Genomic DNA, 16893 nt, shown 5'->3' on the forward strand with positions numbered 1-16893 from the left:
TTATGCATACATTTTAGAGTTTTGTTTAATCCTTTGTTGACCTTTAGTGAAGTTCTCCTACCAAGATGCCCATAACTGGACACAAGAACAAGTTGAGAAGTAAGCAAAGCTTTTACTCAGCACTCACTTTCCTCTCCTCTCTAGTCCTTCCTGTGTCATGAGAAACATCTCCTGAGGGTGTCCAGTACCCTCATTCTGTACCAGGGCTCCTTAAGACCCAAATCCAGACTTTCCTTCTTCTGGAAGTGTCCCAGACCTTAGACGTATGCTTCATTCCTTCCATTATAAAAACTTTTTCTGGCTGTTAACCTAGAGAAGCCCACACTGTGACCATCTCATGGTAAAATGGACCGTAAAGTATTATTCTTGAATTTTAAAAGTAGATAGAGTGTTAACCCAAGGTATTACTCTCTCATGGTTGAAAGTTCAATGAAATTGACGGCAAATAAGGGAGGTATTTCCTGGTGAAACTTTCTAAATGTAGCCTGTATCCTTGACCACGGAATTCACCATAAATTCTGATTACAAGGGAAATATTCTAAAATATTCATCATATCAAAACATTTTTAGAAAAAACAGTCATGTCTTTAAATTAAGTAGATGCTCTTTTAAATCGTACAAGATGTTTTATCTTTACTTGTTAAGCAAATGTAAACTAGGCAGTAGAGTTTAGTGGAAGGGGAAAATATTAGGAGTCAGAAGCTCTCCATTCTAGTCTCAGCCCTGCTACCTGCTTATGATGTGACCTTGAACAAATCACTTAACTCCTGGAGGCTTCAGGTTTCTATTTTATAAAATGGAGTTGATAATATTAAACTTTCTCCCTAACACTAGTGGTGGGGAAAATCAAAAGAAATAATGTGTCTATGAAACTATGAAATGTGATATAAATAAGTTGTCCTTATCATGAGACTTATATCTCTATTCTTTTTTCAGTACAAGTACAAGGAAGGCTACCGCAAACAGCTTGGCCACCACATTGGGGCCCAAAATGTTAAGGATGACACCAAGATGATGTGGTCCATCCACATGGCCAAGATCCAGAGTGACCGGCAGTACAAGAAGGACTTTGAGAAGTGGAAGACCAAGTTCAATAGCCCAGTGGACATGCTGGGAGTGGTGCTGGCCAAGAAGTCCCAGATCCTTGTAAGCGACGTAGACTATAAGAAACCCCTTCATGAATGGACCTGTCTGCCTGATCAGAATGATGTCATTCAGGCTCGGAAGGCCTATGACCTTCAGAGTGATGTAAGTGGGTTTAATATTCTTTAGCAAGGTTTCAAGAAGGGGTTCTAACTTTTGTGCTGTGGAATCTTTTGCCAGCCTGGTGAAACCTATGGATAACTTCTCAGGACAGCGTCATGAGATGCATAAAATTACACACACACACACACACACACACACACACACAGGTTTCAAAAGAAACCGATTACATCGAAATATGGTTATCAAAATATTATACTAAGCAAGGGGAGGGATAAATTAGGAGTTTGGAACTAACAGATACACACTACTGTACATAAAATAGATAAACAGCAAGGACCTACTGTATAGCACAGGGAACTATATTCATATCATAATAACCTATAATGGAAAAGAATCTGAAAAAGAATATATATATATAACTGAATCACTGCTGTATACCTGAAACTAACACAATATTGTAAATCAACTATACTTCAATAAAAAAATAATAAAAAATTAAAAATAAATTAAAAATAAATAAAATTAGATTATCAGGAGAAAAAAATTAAACTAAATATGTGATACTTTTTTATTGAGGTGTAGTTGATGTACAATATTATGTCACAGGTGCACGATATAGTGATTCACAATTTTTAAAGGTTATACTCCACGTATAGTTATTATAAAATATTGGCTTTATTCCCTGCATTGTACAATATACCCTTGTAGCTAATTTTATACATAATCATTTGTACCTCTTAATCCCCTCCTCCTATCTTTCCCCTCCCCCCTTCCCTCTCCCCACTGGTAACCACTAGTTCTCTATATCTGGGAGTCTCCTTCTTTTTTGTTATATTCACTAGTTTATTGTTTTTTTAGATTCCACATGTAAGTAATATCATACAGTATTTGTCTTTCCCTGTCTGTCTTATTTCAGTTAGCATAATACCTCCAAGTCCATCCCAATTGTTGCAAATGGCAAAATTTCATTCTTTTTTATGGCTGAGTAGTATCCCGTTATGTATATATATAAACGTCTTCTTTATCCATTCATCTCTCGATGGACACTTAGGTTGCTTCTATATATCTTGGCAATTATAGTAATACTGATATGAACTTTGGGGTACTTGTATCTTTTCAAATTTGTGTTTTTGTTTTTTTCGGATGTATACCCAGAAGTGGAATTACTGAGTCATAGGTACTCCTATTTTTAGGTCTTTTGTTTGTTTAATTTTTTTTTTTATACAACAGGTTCTTATTAGTCATCCATTTTATACACATCAGTGTGTACATGTCAATCCCAATCGCCCAATTCATCACACACACCCCCACCCCCCACCACTTTCTCCCATTGGTGTCCATACGTTTGTTCTCTACATCTGTGTCTCAGTTTCTGCCCTGCAAACCAGTTCATCTGTACCATTTTTCTAGGTTCCACATATATGCATTAATATACGATATTTATTTTTCTCTTTCTGACTTAACTTCACTCTGTATGACAGTCTCTAGATCCATCCACATCTCAACAAATGACCCAATTTCGTTCCTTTTTATGGCTGAGTAATATTCCATTGTATATATGTACCACATCTTCTTTATCCATTCGTTTGTCGATGGGCATTTAGGTTGCTTCCATGACCTGGCTATTGTAAATAGTGCTGCAATGAACATTGGGGTGCATGTGTCTTTTTGAATTATAGGTAATATATATGCTTTTTATTAACACATTAAATAAAAAGATCTAGCAGTGGGTGTAAAACTAGCTTAATTTCAAAGAAGTGATGAACATAAATATGCAAGATGTCTGCAACAACTGTAATAAAATATGAAAATATTTATGACTTCTATTGCTGATAAAATTCCATGTAGTGTTAATACTACCATAATCTGTTGCTTACAGTTATAGCTAAAAGAAATGCTATGTTTTAGTTAGAGGTTAATGAAAATAAAGATGTTTTTTCTATCTAAGTTCATTGATGCCAGGTTAAGAAATCCTGATTTAATGCAACCGGATTTTCCAAATGAATTTATTGCATTATCATTTTTCTGACTACTTAACTTATAGAAAATATCTATTATAGCTTGTGGAAGGAAATATAAGAATGAGTTATATATATCAAGACAATTTTTCTAAGAAGCTGAAAACAGTGTCTCCTTAGAAATACGTTAAGTATTTTTGTTGTCAGCCAGTAGATTGTCCTTGGGACTCAAATACTACCTTACTGGTATAGTAGCTCCTTGTTTTTTGATCAGGCTCTGACAAGTAGTCACTTTTGGAAGAATGATAAAAGTGGTGGCATTGTAAAAAAGAGTTTCCCAAAAAGCCATAAAAACAAAAAGAATTGTTACTCTTACTTATGAGAAAAATTCTCCTTCAGCCAATTTATTTAAGTTCAAAGAAGAAACATGAAAGCAGGATAAAATATCTTTTTTTTTTTTTTACTTGAACTGCAACACAAGAAGAGGGACTGAGGATAAGTAAGAATAAAAATATATATACTCTTTGGCTTAGAAACATGAGTATAGAATCATCTGAAAAAAGATCCCTTTTTGTTGTCCCGAGAAAACACGTGGATTCAGCATGTGGAAGTGTTCATCCTTTCTTTTGGTGCACAATGGCTGTGAAGGCCCCTGCCCAACGAGATAGGAACAAACTATACTCTAACAGAGAATTATTCCCATACAAAGAGGTATAGGCAATCAAATCAGAAAATAAACACTTTGTATCAGGAGGCAGGCAGGAATTTCCTTAAAATGGTTTTTCATTGATGAAGTCACATATTATTAGAGATTTCATAGGTCTTTAAAACAGCAAACATTGACTACCTTCAGGGACAAAGTGCTGGACTAGCCATTCTACACCAAAGTAAGGCAGTCCTGTGTCTTCCTTGAAATTTACACAAGATGCAGAATTATACACCATCTGTATACACCATGCTAAATCAAGATTAGACATCAGGCTGTGGAGGTAATTTCTGCACATATTTGACATTGTTTCATTTTCAGGCTATTTACAAGGCTGATCTTGAGTGGCTGAGAGGCATTGGGTGGGTGCCCATTGGTTCTGTGGAGGTCGAGAATGTGAAGAGAGCAGGAGAAATCCTGAGTGACAGGAAGTACCGCCAGCCCGCAGACCAGCTCAAGTTCACATGCATTACAGACACCCCAGAGATTGTCCTGGCAAAGAATAATGCCCTGACCATGAGCAAGGTGAGTCTCCAGCTTTTGCCAGTTGCCTGTGTCATACCTTCCACAGACTGGGCTTATAAAGTGAGAAATGTCCTAGAGGATTTCCAGAGAAAGGAGAGGTGATGGGCCTAATTCTCATGCAGGCCTTCAACAGAGCATGTGCTTGAATCCTAGTTGGACCTGCATGCGTCTCCCAACCCTGTGTCCCCTCATTCTCTGGGTGGGTGAGGAAGTACAGCCTAGGACAATTTCTCTGCAGTAAGGCATACACTCTTCTGAGCAGTGACCCAGAGACATCCACAAATGCATTACTTTTCTCTGCACATTCTGCTTGGCAGAGCAGAGTCAAGGCATCAGCATCTCTTTATCCATCCTGTAAAAAAATATACAGTCGTTTTGCATTTTGTTCAGAAGTCTTGGAAACACAGTGTGCATAGCAGTGCCAGTGCACAACTCAAATTACTTGCTTCCAAAACCATAGGTGGTAGAAATCCCACTTTGGAAAGTGAGATGTTATTGCTGCTTTCATTTTTATTGTACAAGATCGATGATCACTTTTTCCCTCCAGAGTGCTGGCAATCTGTTTATTTATACTCGGCTAATTTCTTTATCCAACAGGTAGGCCCTTAATATGCACAGCTGAGATTGAATTGAACTTTTCTGAATTCTCCCACACCTGCCTGACTGTCTTCCAAATATCTGGGTAGTGAGAATGAGGGCTCAGTGCAGAATATGAAATTGACTCTCAGATAGCAAACTCCAACGTCTGGGGTATTAAAACTCCAGAAACTCTATTCTGTACCACACTCATCAACAGCAGTGATAATAACAATAGGGAACATAAAATTTGTTGAGTGCCTACTATGACTCAAGCACTTTACATATGTTACAGTTAATCTCGAAAAAATACTCAATAAAGTAATACACCAATTTCACCCCAACTTAAAAAAAAAGAGGTAAGTATAAAGTTTAAAAAAATACTTAATGAGAAAGATATGATTATCCCCCTCCAAAAAATGAGGCATGTGAGGCTTTATGTACCTTTCTCAAGATCACACAGCTTGGACATCGGGGAGTTGGGTTTGACCTTGGGATTGATTCTGAAGTCTAGGGATTTCTACTATATCATAGTTCTATAGCCAAGCTCCATCCTTGAAGGTTCTGTGAGTAAGCTTGAGAGTCACTGGATGAAAAGAATCAATAATTGAGATCATGATGTTGCTTTACATTGGCTATGAAACGATCATATGTCTGTTTAAATATTGCCATGATTTACTCTCCCCATACCCTTTTGCTTCCCTCACCTCCACATAAGTTTTCAAAGGCTATTTTACAGTTAAATGAGTTAAATTTTATAATAACTGCAATGTACTGGCTTTAACAAAGGGTTTTACCTCACCTCCCCCATAGCATTTATATACAGAAGCCTGGGATACTGACAAAACCTCCATCCACGTGATGCCGGACACCCCAGAAATCAAGCTGGCCAAGAGCAATTCTGCCAATATAAGCCAAGTAAGAGATTTCCTGATTGTTAAGTCAGCCTTTAGTCTAGGAGTAATTAAAATACTTTTTCTATCTTACCACCTTCCTTACTGGAAGTGGCCTGTTAACTTTCTATAACTCTTTTCTTTTTCTGTTGTGTATTATCCTCCACCTAGAAACTTTACACCAAGGGATGGGATGAATCAAAGATGAAGGACTATGATCTGAGAGCTGATGCTATTCCCATCAAGAGTGCCAAGGCCTCGAGAGACATTGCCAGTGACGTAAGCGCTCTCTGTCTAACCCCCTTGGTCTCACCTTGCTGAACAACCACAGTGCAGCTGGTGGTCCACAGTTTGTAACTGCTTCCTCATATAAGTCATGCTTCTTACATTCCAAGACCTTTCCCTTTGTTGTCTCAGAGAAGAAAAACACATTTTGAAAACACATTTTGAAATTGTAGTTAGAGTTGTTGCAGAAAAAGTTTTCAGCAGTGAAGATATATGATTACACTACTGTTACGTTTATGACAGCATAAAACAGTTTAAAATTGTTCAGAGATGTCAAAATATTCAAAATATGAAATTCTTATCCATTTGCTTGTGGGTTTTCATGTTGTCTAACTGTCAGCATGCATGTGGTTTTAAAACTGGGCTTTTAAACATATATTTCTTATGTTTTAGTACAAATACAAAGAAGCATATGAGAAACAGAAGGGCCACCACATTGGAGCCCAGAGCATTGAAGATGACCCCAAGATTATGTGTGCCATACATGCAGGGAAGATTCAAAGTGAAAGAGAGTATAAGAAGGATTTCCAGAAGTGGAAGACCAAGTTCAGTAGCCCAGTGGACATGTTAGGCATCTTGCTGGCCAAGAAATGTCAGATTCTGGTCAGTAACATTGATTATCGAAATTACCTGCATCACTGGACGTGCTTACCTGATCAAAACGACATTATCCAAGCAAGGAAGGCCTATGAATTACAGAGTGATGTACGTAACGTGATCTTTGGGAAAGGAGGAGTGGGAGGACATAGATTTGTTAATTGTACAGACAGTGCCTCTGTGGACAGACCCATGGGTTGCTCACTGCACAACCTCGGGGAGCCATTCACATTGTTAAAACAAAACCCATATTTAGGAGTTATGTTATGGGAATCAAAGAACATAGATGAAGAACCCTACTTAGGTCATGTCCTCCCTGGCCTAGATTCCAGACTATTTTCTTCATGTCCTTTGTACTGTCTGGCAATGAAAATATATTTCAAATAAGCGTAAATTATCTGAACATTTAAAAAATAACTGCCACTATTGTACTGTATCCAAAACACTAAACAGAGTTTCATCCTATTACAGGATGAAAATGAAATGAGATTTGACACAATATCTTTAAATTGTTTTTCAGTTATATAATTCTTTGAAATATCAAATAATTACCATGAAATTTAGCATTATTACCATTTTATCCTTATTCATGGCTAGCATAAAAAATTATGCTTTTACAAATTACTCTGTCATGGATATTGAAACCCCTGATTCATGTAACATCTCAGGTCCTGCTTTTTTGGAAACACCATCTCCTGTGCTTATCAGCCCCTCAACCCCGTGAACTTACTTTCCAATTAAGGGATGCTATGTCTAGCACTTGGAACAATATTTCTGTCTAATGTCTCTGTAGAATGTGTACAAAGCAGACCTGGATTGGCTGCGTGGCATTGGCTGGATGCCAGAAGGCTCAGTAGAAATGACCAGGGTGAAGGGTGCTCAAGACCTGCTGAATGAAAGGCTCTACAGGACACGCCCAGAAGCCTTGAAATTCACTTCCATTGTCGACACGCCAGAGGTTGTCCTGGCAAAAGCCAATTCTCTGCAAATGAGTGAGGTAAGAACCATCCTACCGCCAGGCTCTCCTTTAGCAGGACTCTCGTCTCAGAAGATGCCACCCAAACGGAGCATCTGTGGATGAAACAGAGAAAGTAGATTGTTTCTCTTCCAAGACTTAAAGTGCTTGGAGCAACTCTAAGAATCTCTTAGTTTAGTTTAGTGAAGGCACATGCTAAGTAGAACTCTGACAAATGCCAAGGCGCCTTTCCCCTACCTCACACACAGACCTGGAAGCACTAAAGTGAAAAATGTCACTCCATTACAACTCAGGAAAGCAAATACTTATTACAAAACCTGTGGCATAATGCTACATGTTAAATGGTAGAACACTGTATTAGTCAGGGTTCTCCAGAGAAACAGAGCTAATAAGAGGTATGAGAGAGAGATTTTTTTAATGGAATTGACTCACATGATTGTAGAGGCTGGCAAGTCCAAAGTTTGCAGGGTCGGCCAGCAGCCTCAAGACCCAGGCAGGAGTTGCAGTTCAAGCCCAAGGTAGTCTGCTGGCAGAATTACTCTCGCTCAGGGGCGGTCAGTCTTTTTTCTCTTAAGGCCTTCATCTGACTGAACAAGCCCCCACATCACAGAGGGTAATCTGCTTTACCCAGAGTCTACTGGTATAAATGTTAATCTGATCTAAAAAATACCTTCACAGAAACATGTAGAATAATGTTTGACCAAATACCTGGGTATGCTGGCCTAGCCAAGCTGACACAAAAAACTAACCACTGCAAACCTATAACAACGTTTTCCCAGGTTAAATAGTTGCTAAGGCTTAATGTTTAGATATCCATCTCTATTGCTGTATTAAAATAATATTTTCCTTCTCTCCACAGAAACTATATCAAGAAGCCTGGAATAAAGATAAAAGCAACATAAGCATTCCTTCTGACATGCCAGTCATACTGCAAGCCCAAATCAATGCCATGCACATCAGCAATGTAAGAGGCATAAATATGAAGTGTAAATGTCTTTATGGGACAATATCTGTCAGCTTATGGGGTGTGTTATAATGGACAAATTACCTGCCTTAGAAATGTTGACAGCTTTGGGTGCTAGATACTTCCTCTTTGGCTACCATTCCCAATGCAATATGAATGGAAATTCTCTTTCAAACATTAGTTTCGATACATATCTGGGCCCCTGCACTGCAAGAGGTGGGATACCTGAATCTCACTGGTGTCCTTCTTTCAACCTTGGAATCATTGTCCTATATCCAACGTCCACAGCTTAGTTTCATTGTATATTAATTGAGAGGAATGAAATCCCTAGTAAAGTGCCTCTTACACAAGTAAGTATAAGAGATAACAGTCTCTATTGTCTTGATAGGTTCTTGGTTGATCCAGAACTTTCTTGTTTGACATTTCAAGGCCATAAGAAAAGTCAAACTTTTAATTATATGCAAAGTGTAGGATAGGTATGATATCTATGTCACATCCCTTTAGCAGGGACCTTTGAAAAGTCAAAGGGCAACATTGGGAAAAAATCTTATCAAGTCTTATATAGTTACTTGATGAAGGTTCTCTAGGTTCACAGTTGATTCTTAGTTCCCATTACTGTATAATGGGATATTTTCACATTGTACTATATTGTGGTGAATGCAAATAATTCAAATATTAGTAGATTTAGATGTTTAGCTTTAAAATTGTAGTCACAAGTACCCTGCACTCCACAAAGTAAATAGGCAATAACCAAAAGAAGGACTCAGAAGCGACTGTTTTTTCTTATGCCGCCTTCATTTACATTGTGCTTTGTGATTCATATCATGACTCCTTTGAATATCTCTACTGATTTTCAATTCTTGTAAGCAAACCTGTGTTTTCCCTCAATAGAAACTCTACCAGAAAGACTGGGATGAGGCCAAGCAGAAAGGCTATGACTTGAGAGCAGATGCCATTGAAATCAAGCATGCCAAAGCCTCCAGAGAAATTGCCAGTGAGGTACAGCTCCTTCTGTTTCCTTGTGGATTTTCTTCTCTATACAACAAATAGAATATTTTTCAAGAATTTTGATTTGGTTTGATTTTTTTTTAATTCTATGCAAACAATTGCATTTGCCTTGTGCTAAAGACTTTATTTTAAAATATTAAAATGGGATGAAAAACACTGAGGTAAACATAGGTGAAGGATATGTGTAAATACCTTCTAAGCTGTTTCTAAGTAGAAGTAAAATATCATGAAGATCTATACCAAATTCTGGGGAAAAATTCAGGAACCAATACAATGTGATTTTATCCCACAGATCTTTGGGACATTCTCCATAAATATAAATCACAGATGAAAGTTTGATACAAGACTTAAGACTGAGATCACATTTTATATACAAGATTTTATGCTGGAGGTGTATGTATACTCCTCTGAGTAACCCTTTGAAGTTCATTTAACAGTAGTTTTAAAACGTACCAGCAGTCAAAATAATTATTCTACCAAGGCCCCCCAGCTCCAAATCTTTAAGCTACCTTTGTTCCTTTTCTTCAAATTCTCCTCTAGTTTTTGTCTTAGTATCCAGCTGTCTCTTCCTTCTTACTTCTCATTTTTATCTCTGAAAAGGCATAGCCAATCCATAGTATCTGCATTATTCCCAGCTCTCTCTCTCTCCCGTTTCTCCAAACTTTTCCATGTTATCCAAATATAGGAAAGAAACAGAAATGATCTTACTCTTGTCCTAAGACACTGAGAACAAGTGTGGAATAGGTGGAAACTCTTATCCACAGGCCTTTTGTTGTCATCTGCTGATTCAAACCAACAGCCTTGTCTTCCATTCCTGAAGCATGCTCCTTTCTTGTCTGTCTCCAAAACCACACATATGACTTTTTCCTACCTGAAGTACCTTCAGTACCCTTGATACTGACCTTCCACTTGCCAGGCAACCTTAGGGACAATGATTATCCCCATTGTGCCTTACTTTTCCCATTTGAAATATGTGATAATACTAATATCCACATCATAGAGATGTTCTGAGGATTAAATGAGGTTATAATTGCCACGATTCAACTATTTTTAACCAAAAAATTCAGCAATTTCATATGAATCAACCTAATACATTTGAAGCATTCATAATAGTGTCTGACATATAGTGATTGCTAGTAAATGTTAGCTATTATTTTTTTATTACTCTTGTTCACCATACTATTTCCCTCCTGATTTGTTCGTGTCCTCTGTGAAACTATCTAAAATAGCCCTAATTTCCTTAAAGAGAACTAAAATATATAATAACTACCAATTTGAGCCAATTTACATTGAGGCTAAAAAAATATTCCAAAACCATTTAATGAAAAGTCCTCTTCATACATTATGTCCATATGTCTTTTTATCTTATTTTTTACAACTTTAGTACAAATACAAAGAAGGTTACCGTAAGCAACTGGGCCACCACGTGGGTTTCCGCAGCCTACAAGATGACCCCAAATTGGTATGGTCTATACATGCTGCCAAGATCCAGAGTGACAGAGAATACAAGAAAGCTTATGAGAAGTCTAAAGGAATCTACAATACACCGTTGGACATGATGTCCATTGTTCAGGCCAAGAAATGCCAGGTCCTGGTTAGCGACATTGATTATCGCAATTATCTGCACCAGTGGACGTGTCTGCCAGACCAGAATGATGTGATCCAGGCGAAGAAAGCCTACGAACTGCAGAGCGATGTGCGTATCCTGTCTCCAGACTCTTGGGGAGATGTGTCTATGTGTTTAATCACAGAATATTCCTTAAGGATGTAATTTAAACAGTAATCTTAATAGAATCTAACATATTCTGTATTTTTCTGCAGAGTCTTCCTGAATATTTTCTATCTTATAGAGGATTCCTTCTTATAAGACCTTACTCATCAGATGAAAATCACTCTCTTATTCTATGTAACTAAGTAGAAAATTTCAATCCCAGTTGTCCTGATCCATTACATTTGCATGATCAGGTATCTAAATGTCAGAAACAGATGTAAGCATAAAAAAATGTTGGATTTCAAGTTTATCTGGCACACATAGGAAAAATGTGTGTATATATATATATATATATATATATATTTAAATAATATGTTTAGAGAGAGAGAAAGAGGAGAGGTGTACATAGATATAAGTATGTATTTTGCTTTTTATTATACATGCTTCTAAGAAACTTTTTCTCCCAGATTCCTACAGAAATTATCCCCAGTGGCACATAAAAGGCAGATTTCAAGTAGTGAGCACAGAAGCTCAACCTTACATAAAAACAAAATTATGTGCCATTGTGGTCTGTCATTCCACAAGTGCTAGTTGTTAGCCCTGCTCCAGTTCCTGTAGGATACTCTGAACTTCTCCCAGAGATGTGTGCCAGAGATGTAACACTCAAATATTAACATCTAATATTGATCCTTGAGTTTCATGGGACTGGCCACCCAGCTGGTTTAAGTAGAGGTTGTGTGTGGTTTGCTGGCATCATGCTCTAGTAGGCAAATTGACTCTTCTGTACTCTGTGGTCCTCTCCTTCTTGTAGAACGTGTACAAATCAGACCTGGAATGGCTGAAGGGTATTGGATGGTTGCCAGAGGGTTCCGTGGAAGCGATGAGAGTAAAGAATGCCCAGAATCTCCTGAATGAAAGGTTGTATCGCACAAGGCCTGAGGCCCTCAAATTCACCAGCATTGTTGATACCCCTGAAGTTATTCTGGCAAAGATCAATGCTGTACAGATCAGTGAGGTAAGTCAATTGATGCTATGTTCAGACACATTGAAGAACTCTCAATAAAAATTATAATTGTGAACTTTAAACTGCTAACACCAGGATTAGAATCTTGAACATTCATGTATGCAGATAGAATTTCATATAGCCCATCAATTAACGGCATCAACATTTCATTTGTTTAGATAATTCTTTGGTCAATATAAGTGTGGTAGGCATCTTCATGTTCCATATTCTCTGAAGTACACCTTGAACACATTTTGTAGACCTTGCCTGTAATACAGGTCCACCAGTTAATACAATGATCACAAAACCGCCACCTTTTTACTGCTATTCAACGGTGAAATAAGTTGAAAGGTCCAGGGGCAGCCCCAATATTAGACATTATGACAGTTATTTAGGCCAAGAAAGCCAGGACTTGATTTGCAATGTGGATTATCATAATCACCTGCAATGAGAGCTTACCTGCCAGATAATTGCATGTGAATAAATAGAAGAGGATCTATTTACTATCATGTTTCTGACTCGTTTTACATTTATATTATAGCAAACATGAATGTATTCTTCTTGCTGAAGTCACTTTTGGCACCTTCTAAATAAAAACACAGATGAAAAAAAAAATGTGATCTCCATTTACATCTGAACACATCCAAAGAAAACCTTTAATTGTACCTGTAATTTTATTCATGTGGTAATTGGCTTATTTACTCATCACCGATCCTTTGTTTTTCATTTTTACCAGCCACTGTATCGTGACGCCTGGGACAAAGAGAAGGCAAATGTGAATGTACCGGCTGACACTCCATTGATGCTTCAGTCCAAGATGAACACCATGCACATCAGCAACGTAAGGCCCTGCACATCCACTTGCTTCACACAGTGTTCTCTGCCTCACCAAACCTCTCATCAAAATGCTCCAGAGAGCATTTAGCAAAAGGCATTTCCCTAATATTCCTTTTACTTCTAGTCTTTAATAAGTGTCATTTGTGTGTGCTCGCACACCTACGTATGTGTTTATAATATAGAGATGTGTGTCCTTATCTTTTTTGGAAGGAAAAATGCAGTGGTTTATGCCAAACACACAACATCAAAACATATATATGCATGTATAGTAATACTTAGTTCTCTTTTTAGTGGCCTATCATTGATTTTTCCCTTTAAAAGCCAAACAATATGTATAATTTTTCTCATTTTCACATGATTTACTATCTTTTAAATTCCCTTCTTTAAAAAAAAGTTAGTGGAAAAGAACTTTACTACATGTCATTAAAAATGTACTGGAGCTTAAGTTCAGTATGAAACCAGTCTATTTTATAAATCTTAAGGGGAGATTAATTTTTCATCGTAACTGTTAACATATTCTTGAACACATCGGTAATGCTGACTCAGTAGCTTCCTCTTCATATTGACTGTGGCACTGCAATCTCCGTTTGCAGAAACAGTATCAGCAAGCTTGGGAAGATGTCAAGATAACGGGTTATGACCTGAGAGCAGATGCCATCGGGATCCAGCATGCCAAGGCTTCCAGAGATATTGCCAGTGATGTGAGAGCTCCTCCTTGCCCAGCGTTAACAAACACTAATTCATAGACACTCAGAGAGTTAATACTGTACTAATCTTTAATTTAATTCCCCAGGAATTATATCTAATAGAATGAAGGGCATTGTTACTAGTGTCGTGCTTTAAAATCCCCAATTCAAGAACAACTTTGACAACAATTTGATGACCCACTTAACTTCTCTGCTTGGTTCTGCTCTCCGTATGTTTAAGCACAGATTTTTATTTTCTTTTCAATATCTTCTCAATATCAGTTAATGCATGAACACTTACAGAGATCCAGTGGGTACAAAGAACTCTACTGTTTGTTGAAGTACAGCATACATAGGTGGTTCCTGTGAAAATTTTATGCAGTACATGGACAAGCATTTTTAAAATAGTTACGTTGGCTTTGATGTGTCCTAGAAAAATACTGATTTTTTCCCATTTAAATAGGAGTATAAATTTTAAAATAAAAATATTAAATAAGTTTAAACTTTAAAATATATTTATTTAGACAAAGAATCAAGTTGACAAAGTAAAGTATGAAGTACAGGTGGTGCTTTGTAGCAAAACATGTGAGAATGGCAAACAGTGACTGAAGTCTGGGAAACAGTGGGCAACGCTATATTGGAATCCAGACGCACCATTGTTGCCTTTGAGGTGTTCACAACGTTTTCATGCTTACAGAAGACAAACCAATGTATCAAGAAGTATAAAACTTATAGTATGAATTCAAAGAAAAGCAGTGCCCCAAAAAGGGTAATGTGAGGGAGATGGAGTTATTTGAGTAGGCTGTCTAGAAAAAGTGAGTTTGGAGAAACAATTCTTCTTTCTTCTGTTCACATCCACCAGTATCTATACAAAACTGCTTACGAGAAACAGAAGGGTCATTACATTGGGTGTCGCAATGCCAAGGAAGACCCTAAACTGGTCTGGGCAGCAAATGTGTTGAAGATGCAGAATGACAGGCTGTACAAAAAGGCCTACAATGACCACAAGGCTAAGATCACCATCCCGGCAGACATGGTGTCCATCAATGCTGCCAAAGAAGGCCAGGCGTTAGCAAGCGATGTGGACTATCGCCACTACCTACACCAGTGGTCTTGCTTTCCTGACCAGAATGATGTGATCCAAGCCAGGAAAGCCTATGACCTGCAGAGTGATGTAAGTTGTTGCTTGTGGTGCCTGAGGGGTGAGCTATTGCCCAGGAAGACAGCCTTCCACAGCTTTGCCCGGTCACTCCTGCCAGTGCTGAGGAAAATGCAATTCTCCCTGCCTGAGCACTTACTTCCCTTTAGTACTTTACCAAGCTTATTAATCACAAGCCTTAATGCTGGGCTTATTCAGAGGGTTTTCATCTTCATTGCTACTGGTGCTACCAGAATTTTTCTATAGGTTTGTTAATGTGTGCACTGTCTGTAGTTTATTAAACATAGGCATCTTCGTGGTTCTTCAATTGAATGATAGGGGCTGTCTTCCTTGAAATTAATTTGAAAGGTTAGCAGCATGCTCCAAACTCACTAGGTTCCCTGAACTTGGTATTCTTCAGAGCACTGTTTTATTAATTTACCTAAAGTATTTTTAGATTTACTTATCTTTTTGCAGATTTAATCTTTTGAAAATGATGACTTCCATCAGGATGTTTGTTTCTTGTACAGAATTAATACCTTCTTTTAATTATCTGAACATGGTTGCCTTAAGCTTCAGGAGATGTTTTCTCATAATGAATGAGTTTGTTATAGAAAAGTATATCCATCATTTGAAATGAATTCCCAACCGGTGGATTTAGTACCATTTCTAGATAAATTCAGTCTCCTCATTATCCTGAACCACGTTAGTATATTAAGGAATGCATATCAATGAAGTTCTTAAAGAATGAGGAAGGGAAGCTTCAAAACCTGTATGTAATCCTCTTCAAGAATCCCTTCTCCCAAATTTTGGGTACCCACAATACTTTACACACTAAAACATATAACATTCTTCATTAAGGTAGAAATTTCCCTACATTTTCACTCCTCTTACTCTTTATTTTAGTTTGATATTTGTATCCTATTAAACAGTTATTAAAATACCATTTCTGAAGAACACAGTGGGTTATTTTATGAAATTAATAGTTGGTGTTTCACACAGAGCAATTATATCTGGTTAACCACTTAACATATACCTGACCAAACAGGTTTAGACAGCCAAGAAAATGCAAATTCCAATTCAAAGAGAAGTGCTATCTTGGAAAAAGAAAACTCAGTTGAGATCAAAATTGTGGAAGTAAGGATTACATTCTTAATTATCCCTTTAAAAGTAATTATTAAACACACCATGTGCCAGGTCTTGTGCTAAGCCCTAAAGGTACAATGGGGAATAAAGAAGAACAAGACAAACTTCCTGACTTTAGGGAGTTCACACTGATGAAAAGGAACAGATGTTAACTAGAGAATATCCATAAAAATGGGATGGCTGAGGAAGAATGATCATGGCACTATGAAAAATGAGGTGGGGAAAGCTTCTCTGGGAAAGCGCTGATTTAGGAGTAAGAAAGGAGAGCATGAGTTTGTTCCATGAGGAGGACACAGGGTGCATTCCTGCAGAATGACCAATGTATGCAAAAGGGGTGGTATGCAAACCACAAACTGAAAGGCCAGTGTGGTCAGAACACATGGGTAAAAGGGAAGCACGTATAAAATGAGGCTGGAAGAATAGGTAGGGACTGATGCTAGACCATCATCACCTTCTAATCTATGTTAAGATTTTGATCTTTATCCTGAGACCAGTGAGAAACCATAGGTTGGGGGTATGTTGTGACATCAAATCTGAATGGTGAATTTTGTAAAGATCATTCTGGCTGTTGTGTGGAGAACTTGCTGGAGAGCCTATTATTATTGCTTTAAAAGTCCACCTTGGCTAGTGTGATGATTACCAAAATATTCAAAAATCTTCCACACATCCCCTAAGCAA

At 37.6% G+C, this 16893-nt stretch overlaps 1 protein-coding gene across 8 annotated transcripts in view; it reads left to right on the forward strand.

Annotated features, from left to right (window-relative positions):
- NEB (nebulin) overlaps positions 1-16893 on the forward strand; it is a 118804-nt gene that overhangs the window by 21367 nt on the left and 80544 nt on the right. For all 8 annotated transcript variants that reach the window (XM_024752717.1, XM_024752718.1, XM_024752719.1 and 5 more), the window contains 13 exons: positions 937-1248; positions 4192-4395; positions 5785-5889; positions 6036-6143; positions 6543-6854; positions 7540-7743; positions 8582-8686; positions 9578-9685; positions 11079-11390; positions 12217-12420; positions 13145-13249; positions 13839-13946; positions 14794-15105. In XM_024752717.1, the coding sequence (XP_024608485.1) occupies positions 937-1248; positions 4192-4395; positions 5785-5889; positions 6036-6143; positions 6543-6854; positions 7540-7743; positions 8582-8686; positions 9578-9685; positions 11079-11390; positions 12217-12420; positions 13145-13249; positions 13839-13946; positions 14794-15105 (2499 nt within the window). The remainder of the gene's footprint in view (positions 1-936; positions 1249-4191; positions 4396-5784; positions 5890-6035; positions 6144-6542; positions 6855-7539; positions 7744-8581; positions 8687-9577; positions 9686-11078; positions 11391-12216; positions 12421-13144; positions 13250-13838; positions 13947-14793; positions 15106-16893) is intronic.

The sequence above is a fragment of the Neophocaena asiaeorientalis genome, unplaced genomic scaffold, assembly GCF_003031525.2.
Source record: "Neophocaena asiaeorientalis asiaeorientalis breed wild unplaced genomic scaffold, Neophocaena_asiaeorientalis_V1.1 scaffold868, whole genome shotgun sequence".
NCBI classification, from domain to species: Eukaryota; Metazoa; Chordata; class Mammalia; order Artiodactyla; family Phocoenidae; genus Neophocaena; species Neophocaena asiaeorientalis.